Source organism: Manacus vitellinus, unplaced genomic scaffold (genome assembly GCF_001715985.3).
Source record: "Manacus vitellinus isolate BGI_N305 unplaced genomic scaffold, ASM171598v3 scaffold_39_pilon, whole genome shotgun sequence".
Lineage (NCBI taxonomy): Eukaryota > Metazoa > Chordata > Aves > Passeriformes > Pipridae > Manacus > Manacus vitellinus.
Window position 1 is genome coordinate 2,845,810 of NW_021940534.1, and position 16,778 is coordinate 2,862,587.

The window sequence follows — 16,778 nt, forward strand, 5'->3', positions numbered from 1 at the left end:
AAATAATTCTGTGATTTAATATTTAGTAGCACATCCTGATATAATAGATTCTCACCTGTTCCAAAAGGCTCATTCCTAGAGTTTAAATCTGTCAGATTTGTATTTCAAAATATATAGAGGATTTTCTAAATTTCTGGAATGCCACTAAATACATGTGGTACATATGATGATACTGTGTTAGAAAGACAGAGGAAATGGGAGATTTTGTGTCTCTGCACACAGGAGTAGCAAACTTTTGCACGACACTTAAAGACTTTTTGGGCTAGGGGATAATAATTATGTTCTCTTTATAGTGTATTTTTCCCAAAGGACACATTAACTTTATTCCTTGCTTAAAACCACTCACCAAGTGCTGGTTTGCTGACACTGCTAATTCCAAGACAACACTTCTCTATAATCTTTCACTTCCTCTTTCCACCTGCCCAAAATAGAAATTTACTTGCACAGTATCTGTTCTTAGCAGGATAGAACCTATATTTAAAATTAGTCTTAAATAGTTATTTGTCAGATGCTCAGGCCTACAAGCAAACATGTACTGATTACATAGAGAGATACAGAATCCCCTGCCCTGGGAAGTTAAGACCAACAGCAAAGTCATTCTAAAAACTGAATTATCGCTTGTCTTAACTGAAGAAAGTGTCAAATCCTGTAAGTTAGTGCAAAAAATATTTTTTAAACAAAAAACTGAAGTTCTTGAATAAAGATTCATTAATTTAGAGGGGCTGTTAAGTTAGAGTGCATTAACAGTTTTCTTTACGTTATTCCTCTTCAATGTCTTGGAGGGGCTGTTGACTTTGCAAATTCCTAGCCTAAAAGATGTGCTATTAGCAGTGACTTACCTTCAACCAAAGAGATTAATTTCAAATTAAAAAGTTGCATTTATAATGAAAACTCGTGTTTTATGAAATATTCAAAATTCTTTATTTCAGGTCAGTATTTTTACAGGCATCCATCTTTTCCTCCATGCTTGTACATGATCAAAGTCTAGCACTCCCAACCACAAAAAAAGTTAAATGATCATTACAGTATAGGCACAAAGTAGCCAAAAAGCTTTACTTTCATTAAGCAAAGCTGTGATTGTGCTCTAACAGCATTTATCATCAGTGCATAAACTGATTTCCCCTCCTAAAAGCAAGCAGGAAAGGGAAATTTCCCTTAACTGAAGGAACACAGATGGCAGCTCTGCTACTAAAGCAGTCACTTCGTCAGTGGAAGAATGATAGATATCTGGATACACTGGACACCTTTCTTCATTGCTTCCAGTCGCTCTTACTGGTTCAGGTGGGCTTGTTCAGAACTGGATTAAACATCTTACAGGGGTCCATTACTGCTTTCATTATTATAATCACTATCAAGGTTCCACATTTGAACAATCAACATGATTTTTTTAAAAAATAAAGCCATAAAACCCCCAGAAGTCTGTTGGTACTGCAGTTTTCTTGCAAAGACCCTGCTTCATAACTATTTAAAATCTCTTTCCTTTCTAGAAACATCAATTTCCTTTCCCCCAAGAAGGCAGCACCAGAGACACTTTGTATCACTTAAACACAAATTAACACAACTAGCGTATTTTACTGCATTTCAAACTTCCAGTTATAGTGGTAAGGTTAGCAATGAGCATATGGAATGAGTATCTGATACTTACATGTACCAAAGGCAAGTTAGTCACAAAAATCTCTACAAATATCTTACAAACAAAACCAGCAGCAAACTCTGCTATCATTACACGGTACTCGTTAATGAAACACGAGTGATTGGGCAGCCATCTGGAAAACAAGCTGATAGCTATGTTATAAAAATAGCAAAACAAATATTTGATCATAGTAACTGTATGAACAAGTGTTAGCAGGAGGGAAGTGAGCATGATTCAGTTAGCACAAACTCTAGTTATACAACAGTGCCTCCAAGCCACAAAACATGTAGTTTCAGTTTTACATTAACAACCAACACTTCAGTCCGACACATGCAACCGACTCTGGCAAGCTTGTCCAAAGAGGCAATGGAACATAATTCTACTGGTTCTTCAGGCCCATCCGATTGGCACGAGTGCCAGTCTTTGCTTCTGTATGACACTTGGCAGTGGCAAGGTGCACTACAGCTCAGAACAGAGGGAAATGGCAGAAGTGCTGCTGTCAGAGGTAATATTCAACACATACATGATATGTGTACAGTTTGTTTCTAGGCACATCTTTGGTTACATTCTCAGTACAGTCTGTTTTATAAAATAATAAATAAAACAGTCAAGACTTGGTTAAAATCCAGGCAAAGATTAAAATCGTCTTTTCTTTCAGAAACCAAGACAGTAGAAGTCCCTTTAAATTCATGTCTTGTTATATCCATAAGCGGTAAAATCCCAGTGCTACAGTAAGGCATGTAAATACTGAACCTGAAAGGAAATAAAAATGGGGAGGAAAATGGCATTAACATTGACATTAAATCATTAGCTCTCAGAACATCTCTCGTGTTATACTACAAAACTAAAAGTGCAACCACCACCCCTTCCCCATGCGAGAAAATAAGGATTTTGGTTTGCAACAATTTCAAGGTAGGAGGAGTCTAAAAATGACAAATAAGAAGGAAGGAAGGAAGGAAAAAAAAAAAGAATGCAGAGAAACTGGGCTGGAAAACTCTTGAAAGGTTGAAAGAAACCCTTACTTGCTTACCATTCAAAAAAAATCAATATGGCAAGTTACAGATGCAAAATGAGGAAATAAATAACAAGATTAATAAATCGCAGTCAAGTATTCAGCAAACAAATAAATGAAAGCCATCTTTAACAAGGGTTATCAGTTTTCAATTTTTAAAATTTCTATTTAAATGAAATCAACTTTTGATTTCTAGATAGAAACACAAAAGATTTTTGCCATTCTTTGCAATAGGAGCACTTCAAACACAATGCAAATGATTTTTAATTACTTTTTCTTCCATGTAGATTTCAATGTCTACTCTCTTACACAGATCCGAATCATGGCTCATCTACCACCACCACCTGCGTCTCCTAGAACAGTTCCATCAACGCTGTCTCCATACAATCCTAAACATCCACTGGTCAGATTATGTGACCAATACATCTGTTCTAGAACAGGCAGCAGTCACAAGTATTGAGGCCATATTACTGAGAACACAGCTGCGCTGGGCAGGGAACGTCTCCAGGATGAAGGACCACCACCTCCCTAAGATCTTGCTCTATGGTGAACTTGCCACCGGCTGCTGCACAAGAGGAGCCCCGAAGAAAAGACACGAGGACTCCCTGAAACAACATCTCAGCCTTGGCCATATTGATCAACATCACTGGTCTACTCTGGCCTCCAGTCAGGAGGCCTGGAGACACACCATCTATAACGCTGATGATGCCTTTGAGAACACTCTCGAGGAGAAAAGGTAACGCAGAAAGAATCATGTCTTGCAGAATTTACCACCTAAGGAGTCTTTCTGCTGTGCCTTTTGCAACCTGGACATGCCTGTCTCATATTGGTCAGCATGCTTGTAACAAACGTGGGTAGAGCCCTTCCCAAATCTTCGTTCGCGAAGCCCAGCCATGATGATGATGATGAGTAGGAATGGTAGGGAAAAGAATTTCTTCTCATTTTAATAAAGCACCTTTTACTTTCCATTTTATTGGTTCTCTCTAAAGGGTATGTCACAAATACAGCACTATGAATAGGCTTAAGTGATTTTACTTGTGACAAAACCCATTGTGAAAGAATAATCAGAAAATCTAAATCAGAAGAATAATTTTCTACTCATTTAACAGTAATGCACACTCAGTAGCAAAATGTCAACATATTAAAGTTACCACAGGCCATAATGCAGGCACACATATGCTTCAAGGCATATGTAAAAAGGGAAGTTTAAAGAATATGTAGAGCTGAACAGTCAGAAAAGCTGAAATGTTCCATTTTGCACATAGATCTCCATCAGATAGATGAAGAAATCCTAGTAATGCGCACAGCAGGCTGCTTTTATAAATTAAGTCAGGCACCGAAGAACTTTTTGGTCCTTGTTAATATGCAGTCTTTTAGATTTCTCATACACATTATTATTACAGTATAAAGCAGGGCAAAACCTGGAAAAAAGCCCATGCAAAATAAAGTTGCAAATCATAGGAAACTTTGGGTTAAGTACACAAATAAGGCTGCAAATCTTGCCTGAGACTATTTCAAGTATTTTTATTTTTTTTTAATTGGGGCCTTTATGAATACAGCTCATCTAGAGTTTGCCAAATATTTAACAATGTTTAACAGTTTCACCCTCAGAAACTATCAGATTCCTTACCTGCTAGGTACTTAATATTATCAAGTTTGTGTGATTCGAGCATTGTTTTCAGATCTGCAACTTCTGTATCTATTTTTCTGTCTGTTTGGGTCAGAGCCCGATCTTGCTGTGCATGCTAAAAAACAAAGCAACAAAATGATGTAATTTTATCACTTTCCAGTTTATTTAGAAATTCAACCCATCCCTTCAAGTTTTTTGCTTTCTCCTTAAATGCATGTTAATTTGCATTCAAAGAGAGTAAGTTCCTTCTTAGCTGATTATATCCAAGGAATTGAATAATTTGGTGAACTTGGGAGATTTGTGATTACATGGTCCTTAACACATAATCTAGAAACTGGCAGAACTGGATGCCTTCTTATCTCAATCTAACAGCATAAACATTAACTTAGTCTGTTGCTCGGCCCACTGATACTAAAGTCACTGCTGAATTTTAAGAGCTACTGAGAAGTCAAAGAACCTCTTGTGACAAAATCATACTGGAGCATAAGGATTTATGGATCATTAGAAAAACAGAGAATTGGCCTTCTATTGTAGAAAAGCATGTCTTCATCTTGTAATGAATTCTACCACAAAAACAGCTCCAAATTCAGAATCTGATTATGACAGAAGACAGGACTTCTGTTAAAAAATATGGTATAGAATTATTACTCAGAAGAGATTGAAAAATCCAACTTGTAAACTGAGAACAACAGCTGCTGAGCTGCTGATATTTTCAAATCAGCACTACTGAAACATTGTGAATCAGTTAATGATTTACTGCTAGACATAATCCCAGAAATAATTCCCTATACTACAGAAAGGAAACAAAAGGAAGTAGTAGTGCTTGGTAAAAACTTCCTCTAAAATGAAGACAAATCAATCTAACAATAAGTTTCTCACTGAATGTGGGGGGGAAGAATTAATTTCACATTAAGAGTAGAATTTCATCTAGAGAAAATATGACATGGATCAAGTCTCAAGACAAAGTGACTACTGGATAGTTCATATATACGTGCAGAAGGTCTAATAATATATACGGAAGCCTTTTTATTCTGTAGGCATTTACATTACAGTGCTTGAAGACATGAACAAGTCCAAAAAGAATACCAGGTCTATAACACAAGTACAAAAAGATTTGCTGTGTAATAATCAGCTATCAAGTTCTTACCAATTCCACTATTTCTGTCCTCATTTCAAGTAGTTTTCTTTCATTAAGCGAATACTAGAGGAGGGGAAAAAAAAAAGTTAAACATGATACTGTCCTTAAACTCCCCCCCCCTTTTTTCCACTTCTAAGTATGTTTATTTGTTTCCAAATTATGCAGAACACATAATCTGGACAAAACTATTGACTGACAACACTTGGGAGACAGCATTGTAGGATAACTGCTGTCCTTTTGAAAAGCACTATACAGACTGGTGTTCATCCACACCTCTGAAATGTAAAGTGCAACGAGTTCATCAGACACTCATCTTCTGCAAAAGCTACATATTAGTGAGCAGCTGGAAGACAGGCTGGCAGATTTGCAGTTCTGAAAAACAAGGGCCTATGATTCTAAACAGTAACTCTGGAACAGTTACCTAATCCATTGAGCATACAAGCACAACTAAGAGTGAACCACCTACTTCCTTCAGGAAGGGAGAACAGTTTTAAAATATCGTATCAAACTCAGTTATCAAAGAAATGTTTAGCCAGCACTGTATAACCCACCATTTGAGTTGTTCTGACCATCATTTAATGATATATTTGTTAAAACCAGAACATTTGTATTGCATGTTAAGCCATTAATCTGTGGATCCTCAGAAGGGGTGGCTTATTTTTAAGTTACAGCTATTGGGTTCAAGGAAAGTTAAACCCAAATTAAAGAAGCATACCTTTAAAGCAGGCTACCTTTCTGACTCATGAACAGGCATGATTTACCTTGACATCTATAATGGTTCCTGTCCCACTACTGGAGCAAATTATTCATTTATTATTAAATTATTCATAGACAGTTGCTAAACCAACAGTAAATGGCACAGAGTATTAAGGTCATCAGGCACCCATCTCAGAATCCTCAGTTACACAGCAATAACCTCATCTGTTGACATTCTCACATGGAAGTCACCTTATTTTTCCTCCACTCTGGAAGCTTATTTCGTTTTAATATTAAAATCAGATTAATCTACATAAGTGCCTCAGCATTGAAAAACCCTCATGAAAGATCTAGAGCTCTATTTGGATCTTTGACTGATCTGAAGTTGAAGCTAAAAGACAGCAGGCTGCTACAAATGTAGAAAATTACATAAAGAAAACTAACAGTATGTCTACAATTAATGAAAGAGTCAGTAGGTTCTGTAAAAGGAAAAAAAGGATAAAAAAAGAAATTCACGCATTTTATATAAAGCGACATTTTTTAAAGTGGCAAGATGGCAGAATATTTATAAAAGAATCTAATTAAAATTATGTTTTGGTAGAAATGTAAGAATTGGACCCCACATTGATAAACTGATCATCACTATCAAAAGAACCATGACAAAATAATTTTATGGACTGAAATAGTTCACCTGTTTTTCTTTAAACAGATGCAGTTAGCCAAATACACATCTTCTGAATAATTTATATTCTACAAACTTCTTTCTGGATGCTTCTTAAAGTTTTGTTTTGTGGCTGGAACTCTCTAGGTCAGACCCAAGGATTTTAATCTTAGGTTTAAGACAGTGAAATTGGCCTTTTACTGGAAGGCATTACAACACATTTGTAACAACAACAGTGCATTAAAAAACAAAAAAAGAAGGAAATACAAGGCTAAACTGCCCCCCCCCCCAAATTCAACAGGAAGATTTAAGTTCACATTTTTCACAGTGCAGAGAAAATTTATTTTTGTCAGATGCATCTTGAGTTTTTTAACACCAAGCTTATAGGCCCTGTGATGCATTAACACACAATAGATATGCATTTTTGTACTGTACTTCAAGTTTCTAAATCACATCTGTACACTGCAGATGTAAATCACAGCATAAGGAGATGTGCATTGAGTAATGTAGGATTCTGTGAGAAATAAAGAATAATTAAATAATAAAGCATTCAGAGTTTGAAACATTAAAGACTGCCCACATCAGTGTTGACACAGTAAGATTCTCTATCAGTACTTATTCCAAAGAAAACTGAACAATAAGAACATTTTACTTTGTGCTTCAAGTTAAAGCAATTTAAATGTTTTTCTCTTCTGAACAGTTACTTAGTAAGAATGCACAGTAACCTTCAATTATCCTGAGTTTTATTCTCAGAAAGCTGGATATTCAGTCCTTAGTCACATTACAATTGAAGTAAATATACCAATGATGCTCTGCCTACTATAGAAAATACCAGATAACGTCTCTTCCCCAACTCAGTGTATGCCTTACAACCTGCTCTGCATTCATCTGCCTTTTTCCTTTTCTGTTCATGCATGGCAGAGCTGACATTAAAGTGGGGGAGTGGGAGGAGTAAAAAAAGAGAAGAGCAGTTTCCATAGAAACTATGAAATTATTGTTGCACAACAGACTACAAAGTTGGTTAACTTTTTTAAGAGAAAGTTGACATGCATAGTTTGCTTTTCCTGCGAGGCAGTCAAAATAATGTTGTGTTCTGCACAACAGACAAGAGTCCAGATTCCAGGATCCTACATAAATATACAAGAAAACATTGGTGCCTAATTTATCACTGGTGCAGTGGTTTTATATAGGTCTTGTAAGCCCAAAATATTGCAAAGCTTATGATCTATACAAGGAGTACATTTCATACGATGCTTTTTTAAAAACAACAGCGTGAAGTATTAACCTTTAAACAAGAATTCTACCTGCTGAAATTGTACTTTATTCAAGCATCTACCATGAGCTAGCAGACTGTTAGTCTTTATACTGAAACAACACCAACACAGCTGTTACCTAAACTAATCACATGGAAAAATGTCAAGGGGCACACACAGAAGATAAATGACATCTACTTGAGCAGTTCTTATTGCCAGGATTGGAGATAAATATTACGTCTTCATTACACACCTGGGAAAAAGGACTGAATAAGAAATAATACTAATAGAAAAAATGTAATTAAAAGATCTTTCAATTTAGAAAATGCAATTTCATAGAGATCCTAAAAGTTACTGAAAAAAAAAATCTATGAGAACAGAACTCTAAATAAAGTGCTACAGATAATGCAAAAACTTGTTAAAATTCTACATCTACATTACTCTAATTTAAGATTACATCAATTCAGATCTACCAGATATTTCAAAGCTCAAAACAATCTGAACCAGCATCATTTACAATTAAAAAAATAATACAGGGAAATGAAACATCTTCAAGGATGATAAATTTGAGGAATGTGTAAACTTCATTAAGCCTGAAAACAGAGAGATCTACTAATAAAATAGAACACCTCTAGGCAGCCGGTCAACATGTTGAATTAAATAATATATTTAAGTGTAATGTGTTAATCCCAATATTAAAACAATATCAAAATAGATAAGATATATAAACCTAAACAAGGCACCTTGCACTATACCAGCATAAGGATGAATAACTTAGATTAATACCCTCTTGAAGCTGAGTGATACTATAGCTTAGTATGAAAATGCTCCTTGGGTGAGATGCTCTTACCCAAATTTGGAAATTACTCAGTGTTGACATGCTTCTGGAAGAAAGTTAACAAAACTTACCAGTTCTTTTACTCTGCTCTTCTCTAGGTTTAGGTTTAACTTGTTATCTGCTCGAACTTTGGTAATTTCATCCTAATGGGAAAAAATGATAAAGCAGCAAGATTTTCTGTTTAATCATAAACAGAAAGAATGAGATAAATATATTGTATCTTACTTTACATATCTCATTAATAAAGTTTCTCTCCAATTAGTGTATATAATTTTCAAAAGTATAAGTATTTCTAATCTTCCCCTGGGAAATACTGATGTTCTACTGTATGAGTTGGATCTCAGAATCAAAAACTAACAACTACTTTTAACACTGAAAACAGCACTTCATTGAGAACACATCCTTCTATAATTGCAGGGAATGTTTCCTGTATCCCGTAACTCTGATTTCTAGAAACCAATGCCTAGGTACACCAGTAAGTTGGATTTCTTCTATGAAGCAATCTTGATGCTCAAAATAACTTTAAAAGCAGTTTCCAACCTTCCATTGTAAAACAAAATCTGTTTCTAAAGACTACATCTAAGGCTTTCAGAAAAAGCTAGAGACATTTTAGAAGTCAGGAAACATTTATCAGATTTTTAAGCACCTAACTTTTAAAAACTACCATAAGCTGTACACTTGCATTTTACTTTATCAATAGCTGTAAGTGATTCCTGCTTTTCTCAGTGACACCTGCCATTTTAGTGCAACCTCCTGGCAGGAATTCCAGCCAGCTGACAGTTTGTCATGCAGCAAACTGCTGATCAGATGAATGTGTGGGAGAAGCAAAAGATGGCTGATGTTCTGGGAAATTCTAGTTCGAACCAGATAAGCATTTCTCAAGTAGGCCAATGTCTACTAGTTAAGAGTTGATTAAGTTAGTATGAACAATAATTAGATTCAATTTCTGTGTTTGAATTTTGAACTTGAATTGGTTCATCATTAGTTGTCATTGCAACAGAATACATTACAATTTAATAAATAAAAAATTAGAAATAATTTTTCTTGAACTTTTATATTGCCTTTTTGTATGAGCAAACATAAAACAACTTGCCCTTGTGAGAATTACATTTACAGTTAAAAGTAAAATTTAAAGACATTTAGCTTTTAAGAAAAGATGACTCAGATCCTTGATGCTCTACCAGTGGATTACACTAGCTCACTTACATGCAACTAAAACTCTAAAATAAGTTACAATTCAAAAATTAGATGCCAAATGCATTTTAAAATGGTATTCTGAAAACCCAGATGCATTAAGCACTTCATAACAGTGTGAAACACATGGGATTAGGCTTGAAAAATTTATGCTTTCCTTTTGGAGATGACGGTGCAAAAAGAAACATAAGAGAATAGGAAAGAAATGGTAAGGAGGCACTAAACTGAGTTTGAGCACACTGTCAGCTAGCTCAACAAGTCCAACAGTCTGATAGTTTCATGGAAAAATCCTAGGGAAGGAAGAGTGCTCCATCCTTTCAACTAAGAAGGACATCTCAGCAGCCAACAGCAGTTAGGTCAGATGTCTGTACTCCCTACAAACAGTTAATGTTTCCCAGTTTCCAATCTTAATCACTCTTTCCAGAATGTATGTTTCTGTGTAAAGCCTGCTTATGCCTCCACACCAATTGAAGTGACAGATTTAAGAGGATATTGGTTTTCATGGTAGAAGTGAAGTGTGCTTGGAGTGCTCTGCAAGACACACAAAGCATAAAGAACAGAAACAGCACTGATGCTTAAACCTGATAAGAATCTTGTATGATAACTTAACAGAGCAAGTTTTCTACACAGAGCCTGTTTTCTTGGAGTGGTCATTTACTCCCAAACAAATGGGACAAAACAAAATGGTCCCAATTGGTGGCCTAAAAAGGCCATTTAAAGACTATTTTAAGTTCTGGACAGTTAACTAGTAAGTCTTCAGAGAAAAAAACAAAACAAACCCAAAAAACCCTCAACAATCAGAAAACCACAATTAGGAAGTGCTGTAATTTTAAAAGCATGTTGCATTGTTAATGTAGAGGCAGCCTTAAATGCAGAACTTCACTCAGCCTTAACCATCATATGGCAGCCACTTTCTGAATCTGAATTAAGGACAGGTAAGTAAAAATGCCTTCACTTATATTTTTCTTCAGGCCTTGTACTACTCACAGTTCCTTGTCCCCATAAATGAAGTATGCATGAACTGCCTTTGCTGCAGCCCTCAGTGTACTATCAACAGCAATTTCAGTATCCTATGTATCACAACAACTAAGCACCACTTTGAAAATAAAACTTTGAAAGTAACACCTTTTATTTTTTCAAGCAAACTAGACAGGTGTTAATTCTTAATTATCTTACCATGACTTGCTTCTTTATCTGCTGGAGTTCAAGTTTTATTTTCTGGAAGAGTAGGAAAAAAAATGTGCACTTTATTACTGTATATAAAACCATATAATCTAGAAATCATACTGAATTTACATGATCAGTAACAGTGGCTATAATCCCTAATGTGAAAAGGCAGGCAAATCAAGCATGACTATGTCCTCAGTATGTGTATAGATACATACACATGCATGTTTACTCAGTACTGTGCACTTCCAAACAACAGCACAAGGCAGAAATTAGCAATGTCCCACTGGCTGCCCTCCTAACACAGCCCAGGAGGTTGTCGGCTGCTTTTGCCACAAGGGCTCATTCCTGGCTCGTGGTCAACTTGGTGTTTACCAGGATCCTTAGGGCCTTTCCTGCCAAGCTGCTTTCCATTTGGTCACCCCCAGCCTGTCCTGGTGCCTGAGGCTATTCTTCCCCAGGGGCAGGACTGGGCATTTCCATTTCTTCAGCTTCATGAGATTACTGTCATCCCATTTCTCCAGCTTGCTGATATCCCCATGAATGGCAGCACAACTGCCTGGTGTGTCAGCCACTGCTCCCCGCTTTGTATCATCTGCAGACTTGCTGAGGGTGCACTTTGCTCCATGACAAGGTCATTAGTGAAGGTGCTAAACCATCCCAGCCCCACAGTCATCCCCTTGGCTACAACATGCTTTTTAACATCATTAGAAAAAAAAAACAAGCAAGTGATAGAATAGCACTTTCCAAGATAGTGATTTTTTTACCTCATTTTCTGAACGAAGTGCTGAAAATTCACTTTTTTCCAAAATAATCATATCCTTTTTCACACCACCAATATGGGACATTACTTGCTGAAGTGCAATTTCCTTTAAAAGAAGGAAGAAAAACCTCAGGACATAGCATAACTATGATGCTTTTTCTCATCTGTGCCTACAAGTATGATAGGTTATTTTGGTACCCTGAAATTTTTAATTCAGCCATTTCAGGTTGATTATCCGAGTTTTCAGAAGGCAAGATAAAGTGACAGTGACAAAATAAGCAAGTTAAGTTCAAATGTTGGTAACATTTAACAAAATCAGCAGTGCTAACACAGATCAGAATAATTCAATTAATAACCTAGGAAACAGTTTCTTCCAAGTCTTCAAATTATTAAGCTAGCAAAGGCTTTAAGGGAGAAGTGTCTCTGAGCTAAATAAGCAAAGCTGGCTTTCAGACCAAAACTCCTCAGCACAACCATGCTCTGTAACTGCCTCCTTTTTTACCTCTCCCTGCAAGGGAGTCACTGTGTTTCACTTCTCAGAATCATGTGCTAATACTTTTAATTGCTCTTCTCAGTCCATTACACTGGACTGACAGAAGGCAAACAAAAATCCTCTGTAACTTTCAAGGATGGAAAAGTTTGCAGACACTGTTCTAGATCCTACACTATCCACACATGCAAACAGGGGCTGCCTTCTCTTCTCTGAAGACCTTCCTCTACTAAGTAGTCCCTTACTTTTGATGCTGGACTAAGAGCCCTACAAATCTGACACAGCACTCTAACTTCAGTTTTGTCATGAAATGCTATTCTAACTTACAGCATTGTATTTCTAAGTGGCATTGGAAGATGCCTCTCCAGGCTGACCATAAGACTTAGAAAAACGGGTCAGAGTACTGGACACATTAGAAAAACCCTACAGAAGCAGTGCTGCATGGACACCTCTTTTCTTACTCCCTGGTGTCTCCAGCTTGTTCTTGCTCTCTCTTGTCTTCAGTGAACTCAGCAAACAGAAAACAGAATCTTCCATATTCTTTCTCTTCTTCACCTCTACATATACACACACGTGTATCTGTTTTTCCCTAAGGTGTTATCTAACCAATGTAATATTTCATCTTTTACATATCCAACTATGGCCTAATGATAATAGCTCATTCACAACATTCCAAATCTTTCTTCCAATTCTTCATTCTCTTTTTGCACAAGCCCTTGTGCAATCAAAGACCATAAGGATATACAGGTTTATCACCTTGCCCACAGTTCATGGGCTTCCTAAGCTGCTGTACAAATACCGAATCTTAATGGCAGAAAGTCACCTGAGGGGTCAAATCCAACAGTCTCAGAAAACATCTACCACCAGCAGCAACATTTTAATTCAATAAAAAAAAAAAGAAAAGATGTTTACTTTCATTCAAAAAAGCTGGGCATAGGAGGCTGAGATTGCTTGCTGTAAACAACCATGGGAGAAAAGGACCCTCTAACATAATACATAGCAACACATATTTCATTAGCAAGCATATTAGACTTTTATTTACTTTAACCCCACCATTGTCTCTGATCTAACCTGCTGTACTTTGGTGACCATGTCCTTGTAAATCATATCCAGGTTGGTGTTCATGATTTTCACTAATGCAGATACAATGACCTCTGACTGCTGAGTAGTGAACCCTGAGCAAAACAAAATGCAACAACATTCAGAGAGAGATACAAATCTGGACAGTTTACAGAAATACCACTCGCTGATACTCAGCACCGAGGTAAAACAAATGCCAGTTATTCAAGACAATACAACATATACCTCTTGATCCAGCACTAACAAAAGAACACAACCAATCAGTACAGCCAAGTTTCCCCACCCCAAAATTACGTCTGTGACATAGTATGGCTGCTTCTGTAGCAGAGCACTATCAGCAGGATAAACACTGGGAGCTTTCTAGGGTTATTATGGAACATCATCTCTCACATGTGGCTACTTCCATGAGCAAAAATTCTGACCCTGAAAAGCAGATACTGAGTTCTTTATACTATAAAACTTCAGTGTCACTGAAGATATACAAAACTCAACTCAAAACAAAGCCAACTGCCCTGACTTTAGGTCTACCAGCTTCTGAGTGCCTATTAGAATAAACTGAATATACTGGCAACTATAGTAAAACACTGTCCCTAAAAACACTCTCACCTTTTCCACTTTGAAAATGCAGGAGTAAGATTGTCATGAGCAAGATTTAACCATTATGAAAAGAAACACTGGCAAAAGCACGATTGTTTCATAGTAACCAGCAGTTGAGCATCAGAAATCATACCTGAGAGGAAGCTGCTTTCAATAGCTGAGCTGACATAATAGTTTACTACCACCAAAAGGCTCCCTCTCCCCTTATCCCTCCTCCTGACACTTTGAGCTGGTGCTCACTCAGCTGTTCCATGAGCTCATTAAACTAGCATCTCAGAATACCAATCAAGCAAAAAAAACTGGAGAGGTGACCTCCCCTTTTCAGGAATGGAAAGCTGTTACAAGTCAATTCAGCTGTACTGAACTTCACCTTAAGGTACCTCCCTCCCACCAGCAAAAGTAATATAATCCATAATAATCTATTCCCTTATCTATGTTTTAGCATAAGAGCAGCCATATTTTATATGGCATTCTATGTTGTATCCTAAAAGCTGCATTTTACAAAGTAGCCCATATTCAATCCTATTGTGATACATTGTTGCATATTCAAAGTCCAATATCCTAAATACTCAGGAATCCAAAAAATACATTTTCAACCACTACCTTGAAAACTCTAGGGTTTTTTAATTCTCAGTTCTTAAAATTTCATTTTTCTTTAGCATTTTTAAGTGCCAGTAGGGTAATAAATTATTCCAAACAAAGTTGTATAAGCTTACTGTTTCCTTTTTGAAGAGAAGACAACCCTGTATGTTCTTACTCAGTATAGAGAAAAGCCCTCCAAAACTCCATAAAACTGAAACTGTAACATCGTGTGTCTAGGAAAAATAACAAACTTTGTAAAGTAAAAAACCACTCAGGACATGACATTAAAAACTGCTACTTGTTTCAAACAAATTACCATTTTCTTCCAAGAGGCATACCAGCGCATGAGTGTCAAAAAAAAGCCTCCTATTTCCCAGTAAGGATATATTCCCTTTGCTTTGCGAAGATGGTGATGCAGAGACGCTTACATCTGGAAAAAAAAAAAAAGTAAACCTAAGTTATTTTTAAAGAAAGAATATTTAACCAACGTGTTTGCTTTCCAGGAGTTTCCTTACTACCCCAAATGTTTCTCATTTATGACAAAATATTTTGTGTTGAGATTATCACAGCTTGCTTGGAAATGAAAAGGCATCCCACTAACAAGTTCTATGCCCTAGAGCTGGAAAGCAGAACACTTTGCCACTGCTGCCCTTCTGAGATGCCCTCCAAGAATATAATCTTCTAGGAAAAATCCCACCAAGGACTAGGGTCCTAAATCTGTTCCTTTACCGTAATCACCATGGCTGGTGGGAGCTGTGAGGGTTAAATCCACACACTGTTAAAGAAGCGAACCTTCATCACTTGCCCTTTAGACGAAAAATAATCACTCATAATTTGCCATTTACTGGTTTTGCAGATAATACTCCAAACACTGAATGCCAGATTAAGACAGGGAGTAATTTCCATTGGGAGAGGTGGTGTATAAACCATCCTGACAGAACGAACGCGAGGTGGGGCATGAGGTGATTCGTCAGGAGGCAGAATCACTTGGGTTGGAGAAGAGCTCTGAGATCATCGAGTCCAACCTTTGACCCCAAACCACCCTGTCAACTGGAACATGGCACTAAGTGCCAAGTCCAGTCTTTCCTTAAACACCTCCAGGGACGGTGACTGCACCACCTCCCTGGGCAGCCCATTCCACTGTCTAATCACCCTTTCTGTGAAGAAATTTCTCCTGATGTCCAGCCTGAACCTCCCCTGGCACAGCTTAAGGCCATGTCCTTTGGCCCTGCCGCTTGTTACCCGAGAGAAGAGACCGACCCCCTCCTGGTTACGACCTCCTTTCAGGCAGCTGTAGAGAGTGATAAGGGTCCCTCCATTTCTCCAGGCTAAGCACCCCCAGCTCCCTCAGCCGCCCCTCACGGCACTTGCGCTGCCACCCCCTCCCCAGCTGCGCTGCCCGACCTCCCTGTCCCCTCAGACGGTGTATTTCAGAGCGCTCACCCCTCTCCCCGCGGTGCCGCCGGCTCCCCGCCGCGCGCTCCCGCCGCACCTTCCCCACACGGCGCCGCCGCCGGGGCCGGGGGGGCGCTGCGGGCGGGCGCCCACAGTCCCGAGCAGCGACGCGGGGGGGACGGGGTCGCGCGGCGGTCACGTGAGGCGCCGTCGGGCCGCGCGGCCGCAGCAGCAGCAGCAGCAGCGCGCGCCTCCCGCGCTCGCGCGCCGTGGCCGCCTGGCCCCGGCCATGGCCCGCCGCCCGGTCCCGACCACGGAAAAGGGGGGGGAGGGGGGAAGGGCCACCGCTACTGGGATGCCATCGCTGCGCCACACGCCGCCCCGGGTGCCTCGCTTCCGCCGCAGGCGCCGTTCCCGCTTCCGTTCCGGCTCGTAAGTGAACACGGCCGCTGACGCCGCGAGCCACGGCGATAAATTCTCTGGCTCACGCGGCGGGCCGCGGCGAGAAGAGCGGCGCGGGCGCGGCCGGCCGGGCGCGGCCTCTGGGACGGTGCTTGCGAGGGCGGTGCGGACACGGCACGGCGGGGGTGGAGACTCTCCTGGCCTCATAATGAAGGAGTCGCGGGATCCTCAAGGTCGGGGGAGACCT

General features: G+C 38.8%; 1 protein-coding gene across 2 annotated transcripts; it reads right to left on the bottom strand.

The window, feature by feature from the left end:
- Positions 1–897: 897 nt before the first annotated feature.
- MCUR1 (mitochondrial calcium uniporter regulator 1) lies at positions 898–15,164 on the bottom strand. 2 transcript variants are annotated; one of them, XM_018077697.2, is made up of 8 exons: positions 15,073–15,164; positions 13,547–13,650; positions 11,990–12,091; positions 11,232–11,273; positions 8,933–9,004; positions 5,423–5,476; positions 4,276–4,390; positions 898–2,386 (listed from the first exon to the last, which is right to left on the bottom strand). In XM_018077697.2, exons 2-8 carry the CDS (start codon positions 13,598–13,600, stop codon positions 2,331–2,333), a joined length of 495 nt encoding a protein of 164 aa, XP_017933186.1. In that variant the 5' UTR covers positions 13,601–13,650; positions 15,073–15,164; the 3' UTR covers positions 898–2,330. The 2 variants fall into 2 exon arrangements, with proteins under 2 accessions (XP_017933186.1, XP_017933187.1); XM_018077698.2 differs by lacking the exon at positions 13,547–13,650 and having other exon boundaries at positions 15,051–15,164.
- Between the last annotated feature and the right edge of the window lie 1,614 nt (positions 15,165–16,778).